This window comes from Penicillium cataractarum, assembly GCF_028827025.1.
Source record: "Penicillium cataractarum strain IBT 29864 chromosome Unknown utg000005l, whole genome shotgun sequence".
Classification (NCBI taxonomy): Eukaryota; Fungi; Ascomycota; class Eurotiomycetes; order Eurotiales; family Aspergillaceae; genus Penicillium; species Penicillium cataractarum.
The window spans coordinates 2,578,084-2,597,053 of record NW_026622741.1 but is presented as its reverse complement, the minus strand read 5'-3'; the positions used below and the strand labels follow the sequence as shown (position 1 = coordinate 2,597,053).

Here is an 18,970-nt window from a genome sequence, read left to right as displayed (position 1 = left end):
ATTTGTCCAGTATATACAGCGCCTGAATGCGGGGAATCAAGACAAAAGACAACCATTCCAGATCCACACCACAGTATGCGACTGCCTCTTCTTCTCTCCAGGCCCATCGGGCCGATATCAGCTCGTACAAAACATTAAAAAAAAGCACCATTCATAACCGAGAAGTAAAAGCCAGTTTACTCCTGCTTGGGGGGCAGATAACCCTTGGAGTCAAGATAATCAATGATCTGCTTCACAGCATCGGGGATAGCCAGATCCACGTTCTTGATGTACACCTCGGGCTTCTCAGGAGCCTCGTAGGGGGCACTGATACCAGTGAACTCCTTAATGATACCCTCACGAGCCTTCTTGTACAAGCCCTTAGGATCACGCTGCTCCGCAACCTCAACGGGGACGTCAACGTGGACCTCGACGAAGGGCAGGCCAGTCTCCTCGCCGGGGGTGGGGACCTCGTGCAACTGGCGGGCAGTCTCGCGGTCCTTGCGGTAGGGCGAAATGAACGAGGTAATCGCGATGGCGGAGGAGTCGGCGAACAGCTTGGCGACCTCGGCGATACGACGGATGTTCTCGTTGCGGTCGGCTTCGCTGAAGCCCAGGTCCTTGTTCAGGCCGAAGCGGATGTTGTCGCCGTCCAGGCGGTAGGCGTGCACGCCACGGTCGTGGAGGAGCTGGTGCTCCAGCTCGACGGCGAGGGTGGACTTGCCGGAGGCGGAGAGACCGGTCAGCCAGATGGTCAAACCTTGCTGCTTGCGCAGGTCGTTGCGCTCCTTGCGGGTGAGGGCGGCAGCGTGGAAGGTGATGTTGCTGCAGAAGGTGGGGTTAGTATAGTTCCCGGTACTCTGTACTCTGTGTATTGAGGGGCAATTGGGTGCATGATGTTGAGATCTTGGGGGATTCAATTGACTTACGTGGCCATTTTGAAGAGGATGTGAATATGTGCAGGAAGGAAGAAGAGTCCAGAATAGTCGAGGGAGATTAAAAGAGACGGTGAAACGGGCCGCGTAAGAGCGGAAACGGAGTGCTGATCGCGGGGTCGGGTGGGATACAAAACTGCCGGTTTCTATACGAATTGCGCCATCGATTCTACTGGATTTTTGGTATCGAGTTAACGATTAATTCTAGATCCACATTGAAAGATGCCGAAAAAATGAATAAATTCTATGCTATACACAATCCAGTCGTGTCCGACAGGATAATTACAAAATGCCCTCTAGAAAACAAATGGAAATTAAACAGAATGAGTGTCGCCCGTACGCCAGGAACCAGGAACAAAGTTGATCACGTCAGAGATTTTTTTTTCAATCGCTGACGCCACGGTACAAACCAGACAACGCCTAAGGTTAACCAGTTAGCCACACTTTCGCCACAACAAAAAGTTTAAAGTTAGACAATCCAATACAGGTAAACTTACAGCAGCCTGCTTGGGTTCGATAAACAGAGCCTTGGCCTCGACCAGCACCACGGGCTCCTTTCCGTCCTCGGGGAGAGTCTCAATGCGACCCTCAACCCACGCCTTGCGGCCCTCCACCTTGACAGTCTCCGCCCGGAGAGCCACGTAGGAGTTGGCCATGGCCGGCGCTCGGTAATCAATGTTCAGGTTGGCGGTAACACCGACCTTGTTGGGCAGCGCTGGGAAACAGCAACGAGCCAGACCCTCGTCCAACAACGTAGCCAGCATACCGCCGTGAATAATCCCGGGGTGACCGCAGACATCAGAGCCCAGGTACATCAGCGAGACCAGGCTCTTGCCCTCCCGGTGGGAGAACACGAACGGTGGAACGACGAGCTTGTTCGGGCCCGCCAGAGCACCGGCCGTCAGACTGCGCGCGCGGAGTCCCTCTGGGAACCGCAAATGCGGGCGCGACTCCTCGAACTCGCCATCTGCGCGAAGCCTGTCGGCCTCGGGGTGTGTGCGGAGATACTCATTGACTTCCTCGGCCTGAGCGTCCACGGGGACAAAGGCCGTCAGGGTCTCGGCGTTGGAGATCATAGGGGCCGACATGAGTCGCGAGACGGTACGTTGAGTCTGGTAGAGAAGGCCGGCGGAGAAGGCAAGAACGGCGATCGAGGTGAAGCCTAGGAAACGGCGGAATCGCGATCGCGGAGGAGGAGAAGGAGGGGGTGTTTGCGGGTGAACGGAAGGGTTCGGTTCTGCGACAGCCGACAGATTAGAATATTTTCCACTTGGAGAGGCGATGCCACTGATGCATCAGGATGTAGATGGTAGAACACGGCTTACCGGTAGAGTATAGTCGACTGCGTGTATACCGCGGAGACACAAACGAGTGCCGAGTTGATGAGGCTATCCGGCGCTGGAGGAGAAGCCGAGATGGAGCTGGCGTGAATCGGGCTGTGGAGGAGATGGAGGAGGAAAGGGAGGAGAAGGAGGAAGCAGCAAAAGATGACGGATGGAGCATGATCCAAATCCGATCCGCTTGAACGGCGTCACTGTCGAGTTGTTGGGAGGCAAAGGTTGGTTGAGGACGGAGAGTGGACTCCGGCCAACTTACCTCGGCATCCTGTCCGTCTTGGGCGTTTTCCGGGCTTTTTTGTCATCAATGGATGTTGCCTGAAAATTTTATGTGGTGGCCAAGCCCGAAAATTTCTTGAGTTGATCTTTTATGAGTAGATAGCGTGTATTAGTGTCTAAATGTTGTTTTTATGAATACCTTTTGATTCTAACTTGTCTACTTTGGGTTTGGCATGACCGTTTGGATCGCCAGTGCAGATTTATCTCCACCGCTCCACTACATACTTGTAGCAAGCATCCATGGTAAACACCTACAGCCACGGCAGATTGCCTTTGGAAAATAATCTGGAGCTCTTACATTCTTAAGCTCAATATTGAATTCACACGAGGACACCTTTGGTAAGGTCAATGGAATAGATACTTGTCAAATTTAGGACCAAGCCATATTCCCGCCATGCAACAACGTAGGCGTAATCTATATGAGAATCAGTCACTATTACCTTCAATTTCTAGTCCCCTAAATAAGATCTATCATTATTCATAAACTGTGAAAAGATGGCTCTAAGCAATTTTTAATCTATTTGGAAACTCACGATGTACGGAGGTACCGTAGCCGGCTCATTCCCCTCCTCGCCCATTATCCCAACAATACACGGTACATTGCATCGAATACTATTATAATATTATGAATGCAATATTCAAGAATAGCCTTACACAAGGGTATTCGACATAAATTCTCACCGGAATCGAGTCCATCGAGAATAGATGCTGGAAGAGGTATGATCCATTTACGGTTAGTGTACTCATCACGTGCTGCGTATACCATCCGGATAAATCATTTTGCCGAAGTATAAAACGACAACGAGGATTAGAAGGCCAATATCCCCCTGCTTAGCACGTCTACTGTATCGACTAGGTCTCCCGATGCCCGATGGGTAGATTGAAACTTTATGAAAGCCGATACCGTCAAAAATATAAGCAGATATGCTTTGTGTTGTGGAGCCATGGAGCGGTATTTGATGGTGTGGGCGATTGGGAAGGGAAACTCGAGGAGGAACAACGAGTAAAAAGAACTAGATCTTCATATTTGTACTATTTTATGGCAATCTATATTTGGTCATTCTATATCGTATGTTTTGAAGGTGGATGCTTGATACCGGGCGAATGATGGCTGCCTATGTCTTCGGCATGGCTGCGTAGACTACAAGAGATAGGTCGGGGTTATTGGAAACAAAGGCCTTGAAAAAAGATACCGATGGTAAATGAGGAAGGTGATCAAGGAGGTTGATCTCTACAGCTTCGCAAACAATCCATCTTTTGATGAGTGCTTCAGCACCTTCTCTCTTGACACCTCCCCACCTTCACCTTTCATCTCTCATCACACCTCACTCCCAAACCTCGAGATTTTCTTCCCAAAAATCATCTTTTCAACATCATCAAATATTCAGTTTCAAAATGATTACCTTTTATCGTACTCGGCCTCATCCTTATCAGTCCTCTTCGAACACGTTTGATGATCTGTACGCCAAGTTCTTGGAGGACATCGAACGCCTGGACACGTGGGATGGTCCCATGATCGAGGCGTTGCGGGATCCTCCCAAGCCCCTTGAGATCCCAGAACATCCTGCCAACCGCACTGGTGGAATGAACATCCTGGATCTAGCCGCCAATGTGGAAAATCGCTCGTCCTCTGAGGGTTCGCAGTTCCCGGATGCCTTCATCTTGAGCCGATTGTCGGGTCCTGAACCTCGCTGCATGGACCCATTGGACTTGGAGTTGAACCGACAAGTGCGGCAAATTCTTCACTCAGGCTGTGCTATTTGCCCGAAGCAAGATGATCTCAGTGATTGCGGTTTTTGCCTCTCCATGACATACTGCAGCCAGGAGCACCTACTGCTGGACCAAGCTTCGCACGAGAAGATTTGCGGACTCATTGTTGCTGCTCGCGAGAGAGCCGAAGAATGGAGAGTGAAGCTCGAGCAAGACCCCAGCCAACCCTTCCGCACAAAAGTTGGAGAGCTACACTTGATCCCGGGAGCCCAACGCTACTTTGCCGAACTGTCGACCTTGATCGAACTACACGAGCCCATCAGACATCGGTGCGCCGTCGAGAGACAGCTCATCTTCGCTTTCCACATCATGTACATGAGTGGAATTGACAGCTATGGTTACAGATTCAAGGTCCCCGCCCTGATGATGCGCATCAACAGAGATCAAGAGTGCTACGACTTCATGAAATGGCGCACCAACCAATCCGAGGATCCCAACAGCAAGACTGCCCTCGACTACTTGAGCCTCCGATTCGCAAACCCCACGCTCGTCAATCCGATCATTCCAAACCCCCGCAGAGACTTCGTCGGCTACGAGCAGGAAGATATCTTCGAACCAATCGATGTCTTCAGTCCCGAAACACCCATCATGACACTGATCCCCTTGTGTCTGGTGAAGATCCGATTCCTGGTCGACGTGCAACGACTGCACCTGGCAGTCCGCGCATTTGGCGACAAGCTCAACGGTGACGTTCTAGACCTTGTGTTGAAGAACATCCCATTCACCAAGCAGATCGCCGAAAAGAAGGATCTGATCAAGAGTGCCGTCGCACGCCGTGCGACAATGAAGGCCTTGATGGGACAGGTTCTAAAGCTCTACCGCAAGGTCAAGAGCATGAATCACTTGGTTTGGAAAGGAATGGCGTGGTTGATGCGGGGAGACACTCCATGGCCGAGTGAGGATCATACCTTGGTGGAGGAGATGGAAGCCCAGGTGAAGATGAACTGGGAATCGTGGATCGAGACTCCCGGGGCGATCACCCTCCTCCGGGAGATCATGACCAAAGCAGGAGATCTGTGATTCCTTTGATGCAACAAAGGAATCGATCTCGTTTTCGGTCCTCGGGAGTCTCTCCCATGTTCTCAGGTTCTATCGAGCCTATCTATTCTGAGATAGATAGGAATATGCACACGACAGCTAGCTTCCCGTAGATATCAATCAAGATGTCTAGTAAACACGTGAAACATGATCCACTTCTCTCTGTTCCGTAAATTTACAGAAACAATGGAAGAAAATACGGTTTTAAAAGTTGCCAGGGCTAGGTATTGCAGATCTTGGTCACTAAGTGACGTGAAACTAAGTGATGTGAAACTAACGATGAATTCAGGTTGAAAAATTATGTAGTGGCAGTGGGTGGAATTCAGAGCGTCGACCATGTTTACGGTGACATTCACGAAGATATCTAGACAGAGCAACATGAGATCGTCATTTCGGGTTCTCCTGACCCTCTCTCTCGGACCTAAGCCTGATAGCTAAATGAGCAGCGCTATCCTAGCGGCTGCTCAGTTCTCGCATCGTCAACTATCCTCCACGTCTCACGTTTCGCGCCCTCGGATGCCCATCACGTAGTCCATCGCGCCGGGTGTGAGCACCCACTCGCGATGGGTCCTGAGAAGGACAACCCGCGCCTCCTCTACGGACCCCGACCTGCATGAAGACGGCCGAGCTCGCAGGTGAATGTCTGGGTTGAGCAGAGCCCCCCAGAAGTGAGCGTTCAGTTGGTCTACATGTTTGTAGACAGTGAGGATCTGAATGTTCAACTCATTCACCAATTTCACGCGAGTATTGTACTGCATGGCGCGGGGATCCGTAGATATTGCCGGGTTATCGCCCACGTATCCCAACACAAGATCCACGAGCTCTTGTGGCAGCCGCTTTCGGAGCACGACTGCCGTGGAATCCATCTTCTGGAGTTCCAAGAGCAAGCAGATCTTGAGGAGGGCGAGGACGACATGGTGGGCGAACGTGTGGTGCACTCCAGGGGCGTAAGAGTAAGGATCGTAGAGGAAGACATTGACCGGCTCGAAGATGTCGGCATCCTCGGTGCGGCACACCACATACTCCTCATCAATCCACAGGTATGGCGAGTCTGCGGTGGGGGCCGCATACCACTTCAACAGGGCATAGCACTCTTGCCAGCGGCCAAGACGGAGGAGGAGAGCGGGTGGGATATCCCGCATGCCAGGATCTTGAGTCAGGCCCATTCGGAGCAGGCCCATGACTCGATCAAGCTGGATCTTGACTGATACAACGGTGTTGATGTGAGAGATATCTCCAAGATAACTCATCGTTTCTTCCGTCTGAATCAGGTCTACCTCCGGGCCCCAGGCAAAGGGTGCTGGCCCTAGCAGATTGTTGAAGTTGCCCACAAATGCCGCACTGTATCCTTCGACGATGGGCCCGATGAACTCATGCTTATCGAGGCCGCTGCATTCGGCCTTGTGCGCTGGCCAGTGATGAGCCATGTGTGCGCGGCAGCAGTAGAACATCACTTTGCATCCAGCACAACGTATCAGATTATCACTCTGTTTGTTGCAAGCTCCACATCCTGAAGTAGGCGCAGGAAGTGGTGGAACAGAGAAAAGAGCTGATATCAGCGGGTTGACTGGATAGGCAGGGCTTTCGAGGCGTTGGATAGCAGTGGGATCAATCGGGGAAGCCATTTTTGATGCGATTGAAGAGGATGTACGTGTCTTTGATGCGATTGTGGTAAGGATCAAGCTGCAGGAGTGGCGGACACGGTTGAGAAAGAGATGGAAGGTCTTTCTGATGCGATTGGAGAAGAAATGAAGCAGCAGAATTTTAGATCCGGTTGAAAGAGAGATAGAAGGACTTGTTGATGCGATTGGAGGAGAGGTGAAGCTGCACGGTTCGAGGCGATTAGAGAAGATATCAGGTTGCAGGACTTGTGTATGCGATTGAAGAGGAGGCAGGAGTCCTTTATGTGATTGACGGGATCAAGCTGCAGGATTGGTGGATATGGTTGAGAAAGAGATAGAAGGTCTCGTTGATGCGATTGATGAAGCTGTAGGAGTTGTTGATGGAGACGAAAACGTGTGCGTGGATGAGGATGGAAAAGGATACACGAGACGAATGCGAAGAAGCAAGAAAAGTCGAGGGCAAGAAGTAGAGAAATTCCGACTCACTTAGTGGAACAAACGCTTTTTAGGTGCTCTCTAAAAGTGCCGGAGAATTCGACGAGCTCAGAAGCTGTAGCTAATGAATGGTTCCAGAGCTTGATAAGCCCTCGATTTTTATATTCACTCAAACGTGCATTGTAGGAGGTTAATTACCACTACATAGACTTATCAGATAATTGTAGATGACATTACAAGATAGAAAAGCTTCTACCTTTGGTACATATCGGTATGAATAGGTAGCATTTTGGTGGAGGAGGGATTTCGTTTACACCAGACCAATGCAGTAATCAACGAATACGGCACTCGCGGCCTAGGCAACGAAACCTTTAATTACAAACACGCTACTCTATCATATTTTGAAAGCAGTCTTGATATCTCTACATTTACTGTTCAGGTAACGGATTAAACTACCATAGATGCCAATGGCTCAGTATTTACATTGCCAAGTACCTATACCTGGGCCCGTATGAAATTATGGTACGGATGAGATAGGCCAACATTTTAGCCCACAAATTCTGCAAGAGGTAGGCTTTGCTCAGTAAGAATATCTTAGAGAATTATCTTTTCCATTTTCCTTGCCATTTTACGTGGAGTGTCTTTACTTTCGCTCTTTCACCTATCATGCAGGGGTAGACCGTTGCCCTTCTATATTTAACAACATATACCGATCCTTTTTGTGCATTCACTTGCTGAGATTGAAGCTGACGCTTTCTATTAGTGCTTGTATTGGGACAGTTTATCTTTCGAATTTTGTATTCCGGGAAGTCCTTCGTGCGATACAAGTTGCTGCTGAAACCCCGCAGAATGCTCGTTACCGAGCTATTCAAGTTACGATTCGTGGATATCTCCCTTGGTCCTTTACCAATCCAACTTGGCTGTGGCAATGTTGACGCAACTGACGGGGAAAGACAAGCAACATCTAGGCAAGTGCCCTACACACCAGACCTTCATACTCCCGATCTATACGACGAATGATCTCCATGGATCCACTCAAAAATACCCCACGTGCCACGTTCATATCTTGGGTTGCGGTCACGGGCCTGTCAATCAGACAGACATTTGCGAGGCACCAGATCGTTTGTGCGTGGAAACGGTCATCAAAGGGTTGCTCCTTGTATGATGTTATTGGGTATGACGATCGCCCGGTTCGAGTACTTTGTCTCTTCTACAAAATGCAGCAGCTTAGAATTCTCCTATAAATTACTACATCTTAAGCTATCAAAACTCGAATTCAGAAATTTTGAAGTGGTTAAGATGGCAGAAAACTCTAGGGTGGTGCTGGTGCCAGTAAAGGTTCGTGCAGATATATATTGTGCTACTGCGTTCATAGCATAGCGATGGACAAATGTAATGCTATACATACTTACGTTCCCAGATCGACTTGGAAAACCACCGTTACATTCTCAGAGACACATCCGCTATCTATCCATTTGACAGATGAGATCTCGATAGCTGTGGAATGAAAGGGGCTTCTCGGACTCTGGGCCGATCAGCCGACTCTCGAATCGGCCCGCCTGATCGCCGCGGGCGACCGTACCAGGTGCTCAACTTACCTACTATATATCTATATTGTGTCACCAATCACAGCTAATTCGCGTGCAGCAACGTGCATATAGTGTTGCAAATTCAGGGCCACAATGCAACAGCGCGACGCGGGGATGATCGACAGGGGCGGGATGCATGCCGGCGGGCAGCCACGACTCCCTACGCAGGGGCATTGCAATTCTACTAAATACCGGTCTTTCTCCCTTCTGAGAATAATGTCGGGTCCTTTGATTTACACACTTTTCCAATCATGCTTTCACAGCATTTGATTCTGTCGCTCTTTTTTGCCAGCGGTCGCGCGTTGGTTGGTGCCGCCGTTTCCCCTGTGGAGGACTATGATGTACTCCAGTATATCGACCCGCTGATCGGCAGCGCCAACGGAGGTAAGTGGGAGCCACTCTGTATCTTTGTTTCGATCTATGTTATCTGACAAGTCTGTTTGATTTTGCAGGAAATGTCTTCCCCGGTGCTTCACTGCCCTATGGCATGGCCAAGGCGGGTGCCGATACCAATTCTGACAGCAACCAAGGCGGCTTCGCATACGATGGCAGCAATGTAACTGGCTTTTCAAGTATGCATGACTCTGGCACAGGTGGCAGTCCTTCTCTCGGCAATTTTCCTCTCTTTCCATACGCCCAATGCAAGGATGACGACGTGAATGGCTGCGTCTATCCGAAGAAAGCCCGCGCAACGCCCTATACTTCGGGATCGGTCCAGGCCAGCCCGGGCTACTTTGCGCTTTCATTGGCGTCGGGGGTCTATGTCGAAATGACTGCTGCCCAGCATACTTCTCTGTTTCGATTTACCTTCCCAGAGAAAAGCAACCCGCTGATTCTTTTGGATCTCTCGGATCTGTCCGACTCCCGGCAGGACAACGCATCCATCTCCATTGATGAATCCAGTGGCCGCATGACGGGTAGTGGCAGGTTCCTCCCTAGCTTTGGAAGTGGAGCGTATACTCTACATTTCTGTGCCGATTTTCAAAGCTCCGGCTGGCTACGGGATAGTGGTATTTTTGTCGATGCTCGAGCCAGCACTGGCGTCCATGACCTGACTATTTCTCGGAGTATCAATGGCTATCCACTCCCGGTAAGGAATGACAATGACACGGGATAAAGTCTCGAGCCTAACAAAATTATAGGGAGGCGGGTTTATTCGCCACAAGACTCCTTCCGATGGCGTTGTCCAAGCCCGCGTGGGTGTGAGCTACATTAGCTCCGAGCAAGCATGTTCCCATGCGGAAGCGGAGATAGGAGATTTCGACTTTGAGTCTACACGTCAAACTGCAGTTGATCAATGGACAGAGAAAATGCGACCTATTCGTGTCTCACGAAATGGTGTGAAGGAGTCCGTTCTCACTAACTTCTACAGTGGTATCTACCGAACCATGATTAATCCACAGAACTATACGGGCGAGAACGCCCTGTGGACAAGCTCCGAGCCATACTTTGACTCTTTCTACTGGTTCGTTCGTATCTAGGGATTATGGGGCGGAACACTGACCATTTTCAGTCTTTGGGATTCTTTCCGCTCCCAGATTCCATTCCTGACTATCTTCGACCCCAGCTCCGTGGCCCAGATGGTGCGCTCTCTTATTGATACCCAGCGCCACTTGGGATGGCTACCCGACTGCCGCATGTCGCTATGTAAAGGTGCTTTGCTCAAGTTGGGCGAAATCAGAAGATAGACACTAGTTAACTTTAATTTTCAGGTTTCACACAGGGTGGCTCAAATGCGGACAACATCCTAGTCGACGCTTACGTCAAAGGCCTCAATAATGGGATTGATTGGGACGCAGGCTACGCTGCAGTTCAGAAAGACGCTGAAGAGGAGCCGTACGATTGGTCGAATGAGGGTCGCGGAGGCCTTCAAAGCTGGAAATCACTTAACTATATTCCCGTGGAAGACTTTGACTACTTCGGCTTTGGCACCATGACCCGCAGTATCTCGCGCACTCTTGAGTACTCTTACAATGACTTTGCTATTGGGCAGATGGCCCGAGGCCTCAACAAGACTGCTGACGCTGAGAAGTATGAGAAGCGCTCCGAGTCTTGGAAGAACTTGTTCAAACAAGACCAGACCTCCTTCATCAACGGAATCGACACCGGGTTTACTGGTTTCTTCCAGCCCAAGTACCTTAATCAAACTTGGGGACATCAGGATCCTTTGAAGTGCTCAAATATTGATAACAGTGGAAGTGTCTGCTCTCTTCAGAATAACGCTGCAGAGACATTCGAGTCCAGTATCTGGGAATATCAATTGTACGTTTCTTCTGTTGCTCTCGGTTGCCTAAAACTAACTGATACTTCAAAGCTTCGTTCCCCACGACATGGCAGCCCTAATTCCCATGCTGGGTGGCCCTGCTAGCTATGTGAAGCGCCTCGACTACCTCCACGATCAGAACATCACCTACATTGGCAATGAACCTGCCTTCCTCACTGTCTTCCAATATCATTATGCCGGTCGTCCCGCCAAATCCACCGCTCGGGTTCGCACATACATTCCAGACTTTTTCTCTCCCACACCGGCGGGACTCCCTGGCAACGACGACTCCGGTGCCATGGGCTCATTCGTTGCGATGTCTATGATGGGCCTCTTCCCTAATCCAGGACAGAGCGTTTATCTCATCACCGTACCATTCTTCGAGTCAGTGAGCATCGTTTCGCCTCTCACTGGAAACACGGCTACTGTAAGCGTTGCGAACTGGAGTAAATTCAATTCGCTCAACAACACCGGTGGTACTGGGTTTATCCAGTCGGCGACACTGAATGGTCAACCATATACCCGAAACTGGGTTGACCACGACTTCTTTACCGAGGGTCAAGACTTGGTGCTCATTTTGGGTCGTAATGAGAGCGCCTGGGGTACTGGACCTCAGGACCTCCCGCCTTCTTTGTCCGATAGCACTTCCTCGAGCGTGGTGGGTCGTTCTTTCGGGGGCATCGTTGATGAGTTGGATCGGCTTGAGAGACCTCTTACTAGCAGACGGGGAAACCATGCTCGACATGCTATGAACTTGAATCATCACGCTAAGGTTGCTAGCGGACCACACTGGCAGAAGGGTTGGTAGGGGTTGAAGACAAAGGTTTGCGTTGTTATTATCCTATTCTGTAAAGTGCTGCGTCAATTCAAGTCGGATTATTATTAAACATTGTCACTGAGTATTCAAGACATGTAAAGTGTTCAGAATCATGCCTTCCCCTCCCTCGAAACAATATCAAACCCACACCTCGCAGGGGCAGAGGGTATCTCCAGTCTTCCGATCTCACTAGAGGGTTCAAAGTTTGACCAACGCCAAGTTCGTGAACAGCTTTGGCATTATCCCATTGCCCATGCCCTTTAAGGAAGAACTGGGTATGTGCTAGCCACAACGTGTGTTAGTTGTTTCAAAAACAAAACCTCAATATTTGCGTACATAATGATTACCAACCAAGTAGAAGAGTCGTAAACGTAAGTACTTCACAGGGGGCGAGTCAGGCTATCCGAGTATCCTACGATCAAATTCGAACCAGCAAAACCAGGGAGAGTAGCAACCAGCCTGTCGAGAAAATATCTACCATGTCAAATTCTCGCCTAACCCGATAGAGCCTCCGGTTCTTCCTCACTGATAGATTCTTCCTTTCTATGGCGTGATGTACGGAGACTTTTCCGAGCTCAATCCTGGCCTTTCCGACGAAGGCGGAGCTCTTATAGCCGCAGGGCACAGTAAAAATACAATGCCACTGTTCCTGCAGCGGCTGTCCTTCCTCGTCACCTCATCATTGCGAGTCTGCCTGGACGACGACTCCTGGAGGATGTGTGTTGCACTTAATCAGTCACGTTGGGGCCATGGAAGTGGCAGTCTTGAGGTAGACAGAGTAAATCAAGTTCTCATGTGGAAATTTCATGCTTATCCAAGAAGACCTCACCAAGTCACAAAGAAAGTCAGTCTATGGCATTGAAAGAAAGAAAGCAACAGGTACTGACTGGCCGGCGAGGATGTATAACTGTAGCGTTGACGATACAAGAGTGGTGACGCGCCTCCGAAATTGCCGCTCAAGGGACCAAAGTAATCCAGAAATGACGGCCACACAAGGTAGGCCCTCCAGGATCGCGGGGTTAGTCCTATCTCTGCCACAGAGGCCGGGCAACTAACTATACAGAAGTCTCATCAATCATCCATCCACTCACGTTAATAGGTAGGGGCGTGCCGAAAAAGTTCATCTTACAAGACTCGAGATCTCCAGCATACATCCCCAAGGATTGTCAATTTCTTTAGTGACGTGATCTTGCGGTATGATATATAGATTAGCTTGGCATGATAATCTTGGGGGGGGAAGGGGGGGGGGAGGCTGCTGCCATATATTGGGAAGAACTTACCATTAATCATAGAGAGGTAGTATAATGCTGAAGAAAATGATTCGGAGAATTTCGGAGGAGGTAAGGTGGCTCTGCGCGCCACTAACGCCTTTAGAAAGCTCGCTTAGAGCCTCAATACAAACGGTTTCTACGACCGCCGATATTTTCCTTGTGGTGGAAGTTGCCGCTACGCTGGGTCAAAAATGAAACAGGAAGATCATTTTTAATGGATAAGTGCATGCTTTGATGCATGATGATGTATTATTTCGGATATCTATGCTACCATAAGCGCCTTCGCAAATGCAAAATGGGGACACGACAAAGCCCACCCTGGAAAAATCAGTAGCCTGAGAACCCCCTCACATGTCCATTTCATCATCGTCCCAGCCCAGCTGCTCATAGATCGATTTTGTCTGTGACTTTTCCGGCGTGACCGGTACAAGAGGAGCATTTTTGACAGGTGATCCCATGGCAGCTGGGGAGGAGGGAACTTGGGACGTGCTAGGAGCGAACAAGGGCACAGATCGAGGAACGAGCATGGGATTAAGGCCTTGCTGCTTCGGAGGGGTTTCAGTGACCATCGAAGACCTAGGACCTTGCGGGGACCTCCCCGGATTTGGAGACGAGTCGAGAGCCATCGTGATGCTCCTGCGGCGGGAGGACACGGGCGTAGTTGGTGCTGTGAGCTGAGGTTGTGAGAATGGGTCGGCTCCGTTGGATCGAGGCGCAGGGAGATCGGGCACTCGGAAAAGGCCCTTGCCTTTGCCGGAAGACATGGACGGTCGATGTGCCAGGTCTGTGCCTTGGCTATCGAAGAATAGCTTGGATGGAGGTCGAGTAGGTGTTTCTTGAATTGAGCCAAGTTCAGTTGGTTGGGTCTGCGGCTCGCGCTGCCGTTTTCTTGAAGCACGCTGAGAGCTGAAGGGTGTTGAATCAGGGCCAGAGAATGAGATAGCCCGCCGAGTGGACGAGGGAATCATGATAGGAGACTCTGCAAGAGAGTGGTCGTCCATCTCTCCTGCAAAAGACCGCGAAGGAGCAAGGCTACGCGGTAACGGGGGTAGTCCGACAACTGCATCCTTCCTGCGATTTCCACGAGGCGTAGCCATGACCTGCACCCCTTCGCCAAGTGGATTCCGGACAGGGTTCTTTGACTTCCGAGAGCTACCCCCTCCTGTAGACATTCGTTTGGAGGCATCTTCGGCAATGTCCCGAGCAACCACCTCTCGATTCGGCTTGCGAAGCGTTTGGATGGCGTTATCGAGTTCCTTCTTCTGATCGGCCAACATCTGCACCTTGCGCAACTTGCTCTCGTGTTGTCTGGCAGCTGCATTAAGATCGATCTCGCGATTCTCCACGCGCTTGATCTGAATACCACCACGGACGCTACCGCTCATTACCGTTGGCAGCATCGGCTCTAGGGAATCACGCTTTGTATCATGCCGAGTCGGGGCAGTCTTGGACCGACTGAGAGATGGATGGCGAATTTGCGACGCCGCGGCTCTTTCGTCTGTTAGAACACGTTGAAGTGATCGTCTAGGCCTTTGCACTGGGGGTTCTCGCCTGACATCAGAGCCCGGTTCTGGGCGGCGTGACTTGCTCGATGATTGGGTCTTCTTGGCCGCAGGAGAGATGCCACCAGATACGCCGAACTTGCGAGTGATCAGCTTGCACTTGTCCGGCAGTCTTGATGCGTAGAACGGGATGACGACTTCGGTGCAAAAGTCGCGGACTGCATCACTTTCAACTTTTTTCCCGGAGTTGTGGCCGTCGGTGAAGGACGAGGCCTTCGCCGAGTCAGCAGCAGTCGATTCTTCCATGCTAACAGCATGCCAAATGCAAAGTCGGTCCAGATGCAGTTCAAGGAGAACATTGAGATCTTGAGGCTTCTTGGTCCTTTTCTTAGGTGTGTTTGTCTCTTCGCCAGCTGGTGTTGCACTCTCCAGGCTGTTTTTCTCAATGAGAGTCGACTCCAAAGCCATCACTTCCAAGATCAAGAGGATCTGTAACTGTGTCTCGCGCAGTCGCAGATCGGAAATATGCTTTTTCGTCTCTGCCTCACGGGAGCCTTCTTGAGTCGAGGCCTCCACCATGCTCCGATCTTTCCACCATTTGCGGACAAATTCGTCCTCTTCTGGGTAGAGGCCATTCTTACCAAGCTTCTTCTTAGTTTTGCGCTTTTTGGTTAGAGCAGCTTCATCGTCAGAGACAGCAAGCACGGCTTCGCGGACTGATGCGGGCAGAGACTCGCGGTATTTGAGATCCATCTTCTTAGCAGCTAATACGGCCTCCCTGTAGAAGTCGATGAGGTGGCCAGGCGTTTGAGTATGCTCGGGGCCGGGGGTTTGGAAAGCAGTCCGGCAGCGTGTTAATGGTCCCTTGGCAAAATAAGCCAGAGATGTCTGGAATTACACGTCAGGGATGGCCCACACCAATAGATCACTGGAATCCTCACCTTTGAGATATAGAGAGCTTGCAAATAGTGCTCTCGCATTCCGTTGAGTAGGTCTTCCGGAGATTGCTTCGCATCCGGAACAGGATCAATGTCCATACAACCTGCGGTACCAAGGACTTGCGAATCACCGGGCCCAAATGAAGTATCTACCTGGGAATCATCTCCAGTCACAGCTGGGGCAAGAGACTGGCTCCGATATTCCAGTACATCCACGAAAGATGGTTGTACCTGGGTATCCGTGCCCGAAGACCCAAATACAACATCTACCTGCAACCCAGCGAACTCCTCGCCCAGGCCCAGATCAGAGAGTGGCTCCTCAATTTTCGCTGTCTGCCACCAATTTAGAGCATCTAGGGCCGTGCATGGTTTGTCATCGACGTCGACATCCATGACAACATCACCCGGCCCTTGCCATTCCTTGACCGCGACAACTACATCGCCTTCCTGCACCCATCTTGCGAGCCTGGAAAGAGAGTATATGCCCCGTTTGACTCGCTCGACAACGTAAAGACCTCCATTTGCAGCTAACCGGACCGCTAGCACCGTCGGTTCGGCGCAAGTCCGCAAGTCACTTTCGAGAGCGGGGATATCGGCGACGAAGAGGCCACCGGGCTGGGCATCTGAGCGCGACCAAGACGCGTCTTCAAGCCATGATAGTGGGAAACGAGATCGAGGGATTAGACAGATTGACTCGAGGATCAGCGGTTCATCCGATAAGGACGCTGCATGGGCCTGGACAGGTCGGTAAAACGAACGGTTAACTGGGGAGATTTCTTCCTCGATTTCAGCACCCCAATTCCGAGGAGCCAGGTACTCACTCGGATCACAATTGAGCTTGTCGAGAGCCGGCTCACAGCACCCTCTGTCCCGATCTTGCGTTTTTTCGTGGGTGGTTGGGTCTCGTGCAGTTTGTTCAGCGAGGAGGAACTGAGGGGATCGAGGGCGCTGGGAGATGGGCGCGTGGTCATGGTCGCGTTTAAAAGGTTGTGTGCATCTTGTCGTGGCCGACCCAGCGAGATGAAAGGCAATAACGGAACGCAGAAATGAAGAATTAAAGAAAACGCTATGCAATTGCCCGTATACTCGAATGCTTGGGTGCTCGAATGGATAATCGTGGTGGAGCGCGAGTCTGGAGTTGGCGTCACGCGTCGTGGCCCAAGCGTTTTCGTCCCCACTTTACAAGATCGCCAGCCCTAAAGACTCTACTGATTGACAGAATAACCACAGGAATAAATGCAAGATCCCCGCATGTGATAGACTATAATCGTTTGCTCACGGTATAAGAAAAGCTACGTTTTTTTATTGCGGTTTTCAGCGTGATCGGCAACTTCACCAAAACGGTCTGCTATGGCCTTGAACCCGTCTTCATCTCGTTATAGCGCCTGCAATATCTTGAAATCGTCGAGGTTCTTGATAATAAAGAGTAATTATCTATGATACTATTACCTATGAGAAATGTACAGGCAAGAAACGAGTGGATTTGAAACAAAAATTGACTAGATACATGGCCGTTTTGATATATTTCAACACCGCTATGGGAAGATTGATTGTCTCTACTCTAGTACCAATCGTTCAATCGATGTCGAGTGCATGGGTTGAAAAAAGTGATTCAATCCTTGCGATAATTGCCCCAACAGACACAGACGGGCGATAGCCACCTAATAAGCCTTCACTCCGGCAAGCTGTAGAAGCCGGTCCGAGAGAACTGGCTTCTCTAGCGGCTCCTTTCTATCCAGCGGGTCAACTTCCCCATTCCTCATCGGGGCTCCCTGTCGATGAATATTGCAATGAGGCCAATGAGTGGTGCTATTCCATCCCTTGAACAACTCGGCTTTCAACTCCAAATCTTCTTTCGTGGCGAATTTGGCCGGGGTCATGCAAATATACTGAATGGACCGGATGGTTTGGCTCTCTGCATCAGGGAAGCATGCGTAATGCATAGTGCGACTATCCCAGACAACGAAATCGCCTGGCTCCAAGCAAACTTTGATCAGTTTACAGCCGCGCGCTTCAAACCACTTGACATCTTCCTGGGTGAAAATGAATAAATCCTTTGGGCGATCTGCGTCTCCTTCCTGCTGGCGGTTCTCCTTGAAAAATGTGTCATATAGCTGACTCGATCCTTCCATCAGCAAGAGGCCGCCGTCTTTGGGTCCATTAGGAGCAAAGTTCATCAAGCCTTGCACACATTGCAAGCCACGTCGAAGGGGATGCTGGTCGCAGTGCGGCCAGGGCTTCCAGTCCGTGCCACGAAGGCGAGGTGGAGTCATGTTGAAACCGTCGAATGATACCAGCAACTCGTCAGTTCCCCAGATATCGGCAAAAACCTTCTGAACGGCTGGCTCTCTAGAGGAGTTGTCAGTGGAAAACTGTCGAGAACTGTGGGGGAAGGGAAAGGAAACGAGATTGCATACAGTCTACCCTCCCACATGAACTTCTCATGAGCAGCAGAATATGCCAAGTACATGCCACCTTTGAACGCGACAGGCAGATGATCATTGTCCCAAGTAGCCTCATCATTCTCGTCGAAGCCCAGGCCAAAGGATTTCAACCACTTGAATTGTTGCTGTCGGTAATACTCTGCTCTATCCTTACTGATGACTCCTTTGATGATTGCATAGCCGTTCTTGAAAAAGTCGTCGCGCCAATTGCCGTGCGGTTTGCCATCGTGGACCAAGAGGTCGGAGTGCGTTTCTGTCACCTGGGAACTCATATTGTCGTCAAAGTGTTTTGGAATCAAGTTGGCGTATTGCTCAATTCAGTTGGTCGAAGAGCAAAATGGCTGAATGACCAAGGTTCTCATAGATCCGTTTATAAATTGCATCTTGGTCTCGAGATGAGGATTCAGATTCTTAGAAACCTTGCTGAGATTCGGATTTGGGGTCGGAAACTGGAAACCCGGAAAGACGAGTTTCGACGGAAAAGAATGAGCAAAACAGGAATTGGCAGCGCCGGGATATTTTGACTCATTGCCTTTTACCCCACAATGCGGAGGATTTCCTGAGAAAGGCAATAGTCATTGGGGAGGAGTGAGATTAACATCGGAAAGAATAGCCCTTCCGGGTCTTGTCATAGCATACTAATAGTTTACAAGCTTGAATTTATTATCTAGCAGTGTCAAAAAGGTCTTGGAAAGACAAGTATTAGAGCAAATATCACAATAAGTTCAATTAATGAATATTCTGCAAGACT

The 18,970-nt window shown here is 50.2% G+C and overlaps 7 protein-coding genes across 7 annotated transcripts; 2 read left to right on the top strand and 5 right to left on the bottom strand.

The window, feature by feature from the left end:
- Positions 1 to 176: 176 nt before the first annotated feature.
- Positions 177 to 916, bottom strand: N7496_006611 (adenylyl-sulfate kinase; the record flags this gene model as incomplete). Its single annotated transcript, XM_056699540.1, has 2 exons — positions 177 to 846; positions 909 to 916. The coding sequence occupies 2 exons, from the start codon at positions 914 to 916 to the stop codon at positions 177 to 179; spliced, it is 678 nt and encodes a 225-aa protein (XP_056554953.1).
- A 382-nt stretch (positions 917 to 1,298) lies between these two features.
- Positions 1,299 to 2,417, bottom strand: N7496_006610 (PaaI family thioesterase; the record flags this gene model as incomplete). Its single annotated transcript, XM_056699539.1, has 3 exons — positions 1,299 to 1,334; positions 1,412 to 2,151; positions 2,240 to 2,417. 3 exons carry the CDS (start codon positions 2,415 to 2,417, stop codon positions 1,299 to 1,301), a joined length of 954 nt encoding a protein of 317 aa, XP_056554952.1.
- Positions 2,418 to 3,925: 1,508 nt separating this feature from the next.
- Positions 3,926 to 5,320, top strand: N7496_006609 (uncharacterized protein; the record flags this gene model as incomplete). The annotated part of the gene is made up of 1 exon (XM_056699538.1): positions 3,926 to 5,320. One exon carries the CDS (start codon positions 3,926 to 3,928, stop codon positions 5,318 to 5,320), a length of 1,395 nt encoding a protein of 464 aa, XP_056554951.1.
- Positions 5,321 to 5,835: 515 nt separating this feature from the next.
- Positions 5,836 to 6,963, bottom strand: N7496_006608 (zinc finger MYND domain-containing protein; the record flags this gene model as incomplete). Its single annotated transcript, XM_056699537.1, has 1 exon — positions 5,836 to 6,963. The coding sequence occupies one exon, from the start codon at positions 6,961 to 6,963 to the stop codon at positions 5,836 to 5,838; it is 1,128 nt and encodes a 375-aa protein (XP_056554950.1).
- A 2,272-nt stretch (positions 6,964 to 9,235) lies between these two features.
- On the top strand, positions 9,236 to 12,055 carry N7496_006607 (glycoside hydrolase family 92 protein; the record flags this gene model as incomplete). The annotated part of the gene is given in 6 exon segments (XM_056699536.1): positions 9,236 to 9,368; positions 9,437 to 10,074; positions 10,127 to 10,453; positions 10,466 to 10,637; positions 10,697 to 11,246; positions 11,299 to 12,055. 6 exon segments carry the CDS (start codon positions 9,236 to 9,238, stop codon positions 12,053 to 12,055), a joined length of 2,577 nt encoding a protein of 858 aa, XP_056554949.1.
- Positions 12,056 to 13,682: 1,627 nt separating this feature from the next.
- Positions 13,683 to 16,746, bottom strand: N7496_006606 (uncharacterized protein; the record flags this gene model as incomplete). Its single annotated transcript, XM_056699535.1, has 3 exons — positions 13,683 to 15,725; positions 15,779 to 16,510; positions 16,597 to 16,746. 3 exons carry the CDS (start codon positions 16,744 to 16,746, stop codon positions 13,683 to 13,685), a joined length of 2,925 nt encoding a protein of 974 aa, XP_056554948.1.
- Positions 16,747 to 17,436: 690 nt separating this feature from the next.
- N7496_006605 (uncharacterized protein) lies at positions 17,437 to 18,491 on the bottom strand (the record flags this gene model as incomplete). The annotated part of the gene is made up of 2 exons (XM_056699534.1): positions 17,437 to 18,124; positions 18,193 to 18,491. 2 exons carry the CDS (start codon positions 18,489 to 18,491, stop codon positions 17,437 to 17,439), a joined length of 987 nt encoding a protein of 328 aa, XP_056554947.1.
- Between the last annotated feature and the right edge of the window lie 479 nt (positions 18,492 to 18,970).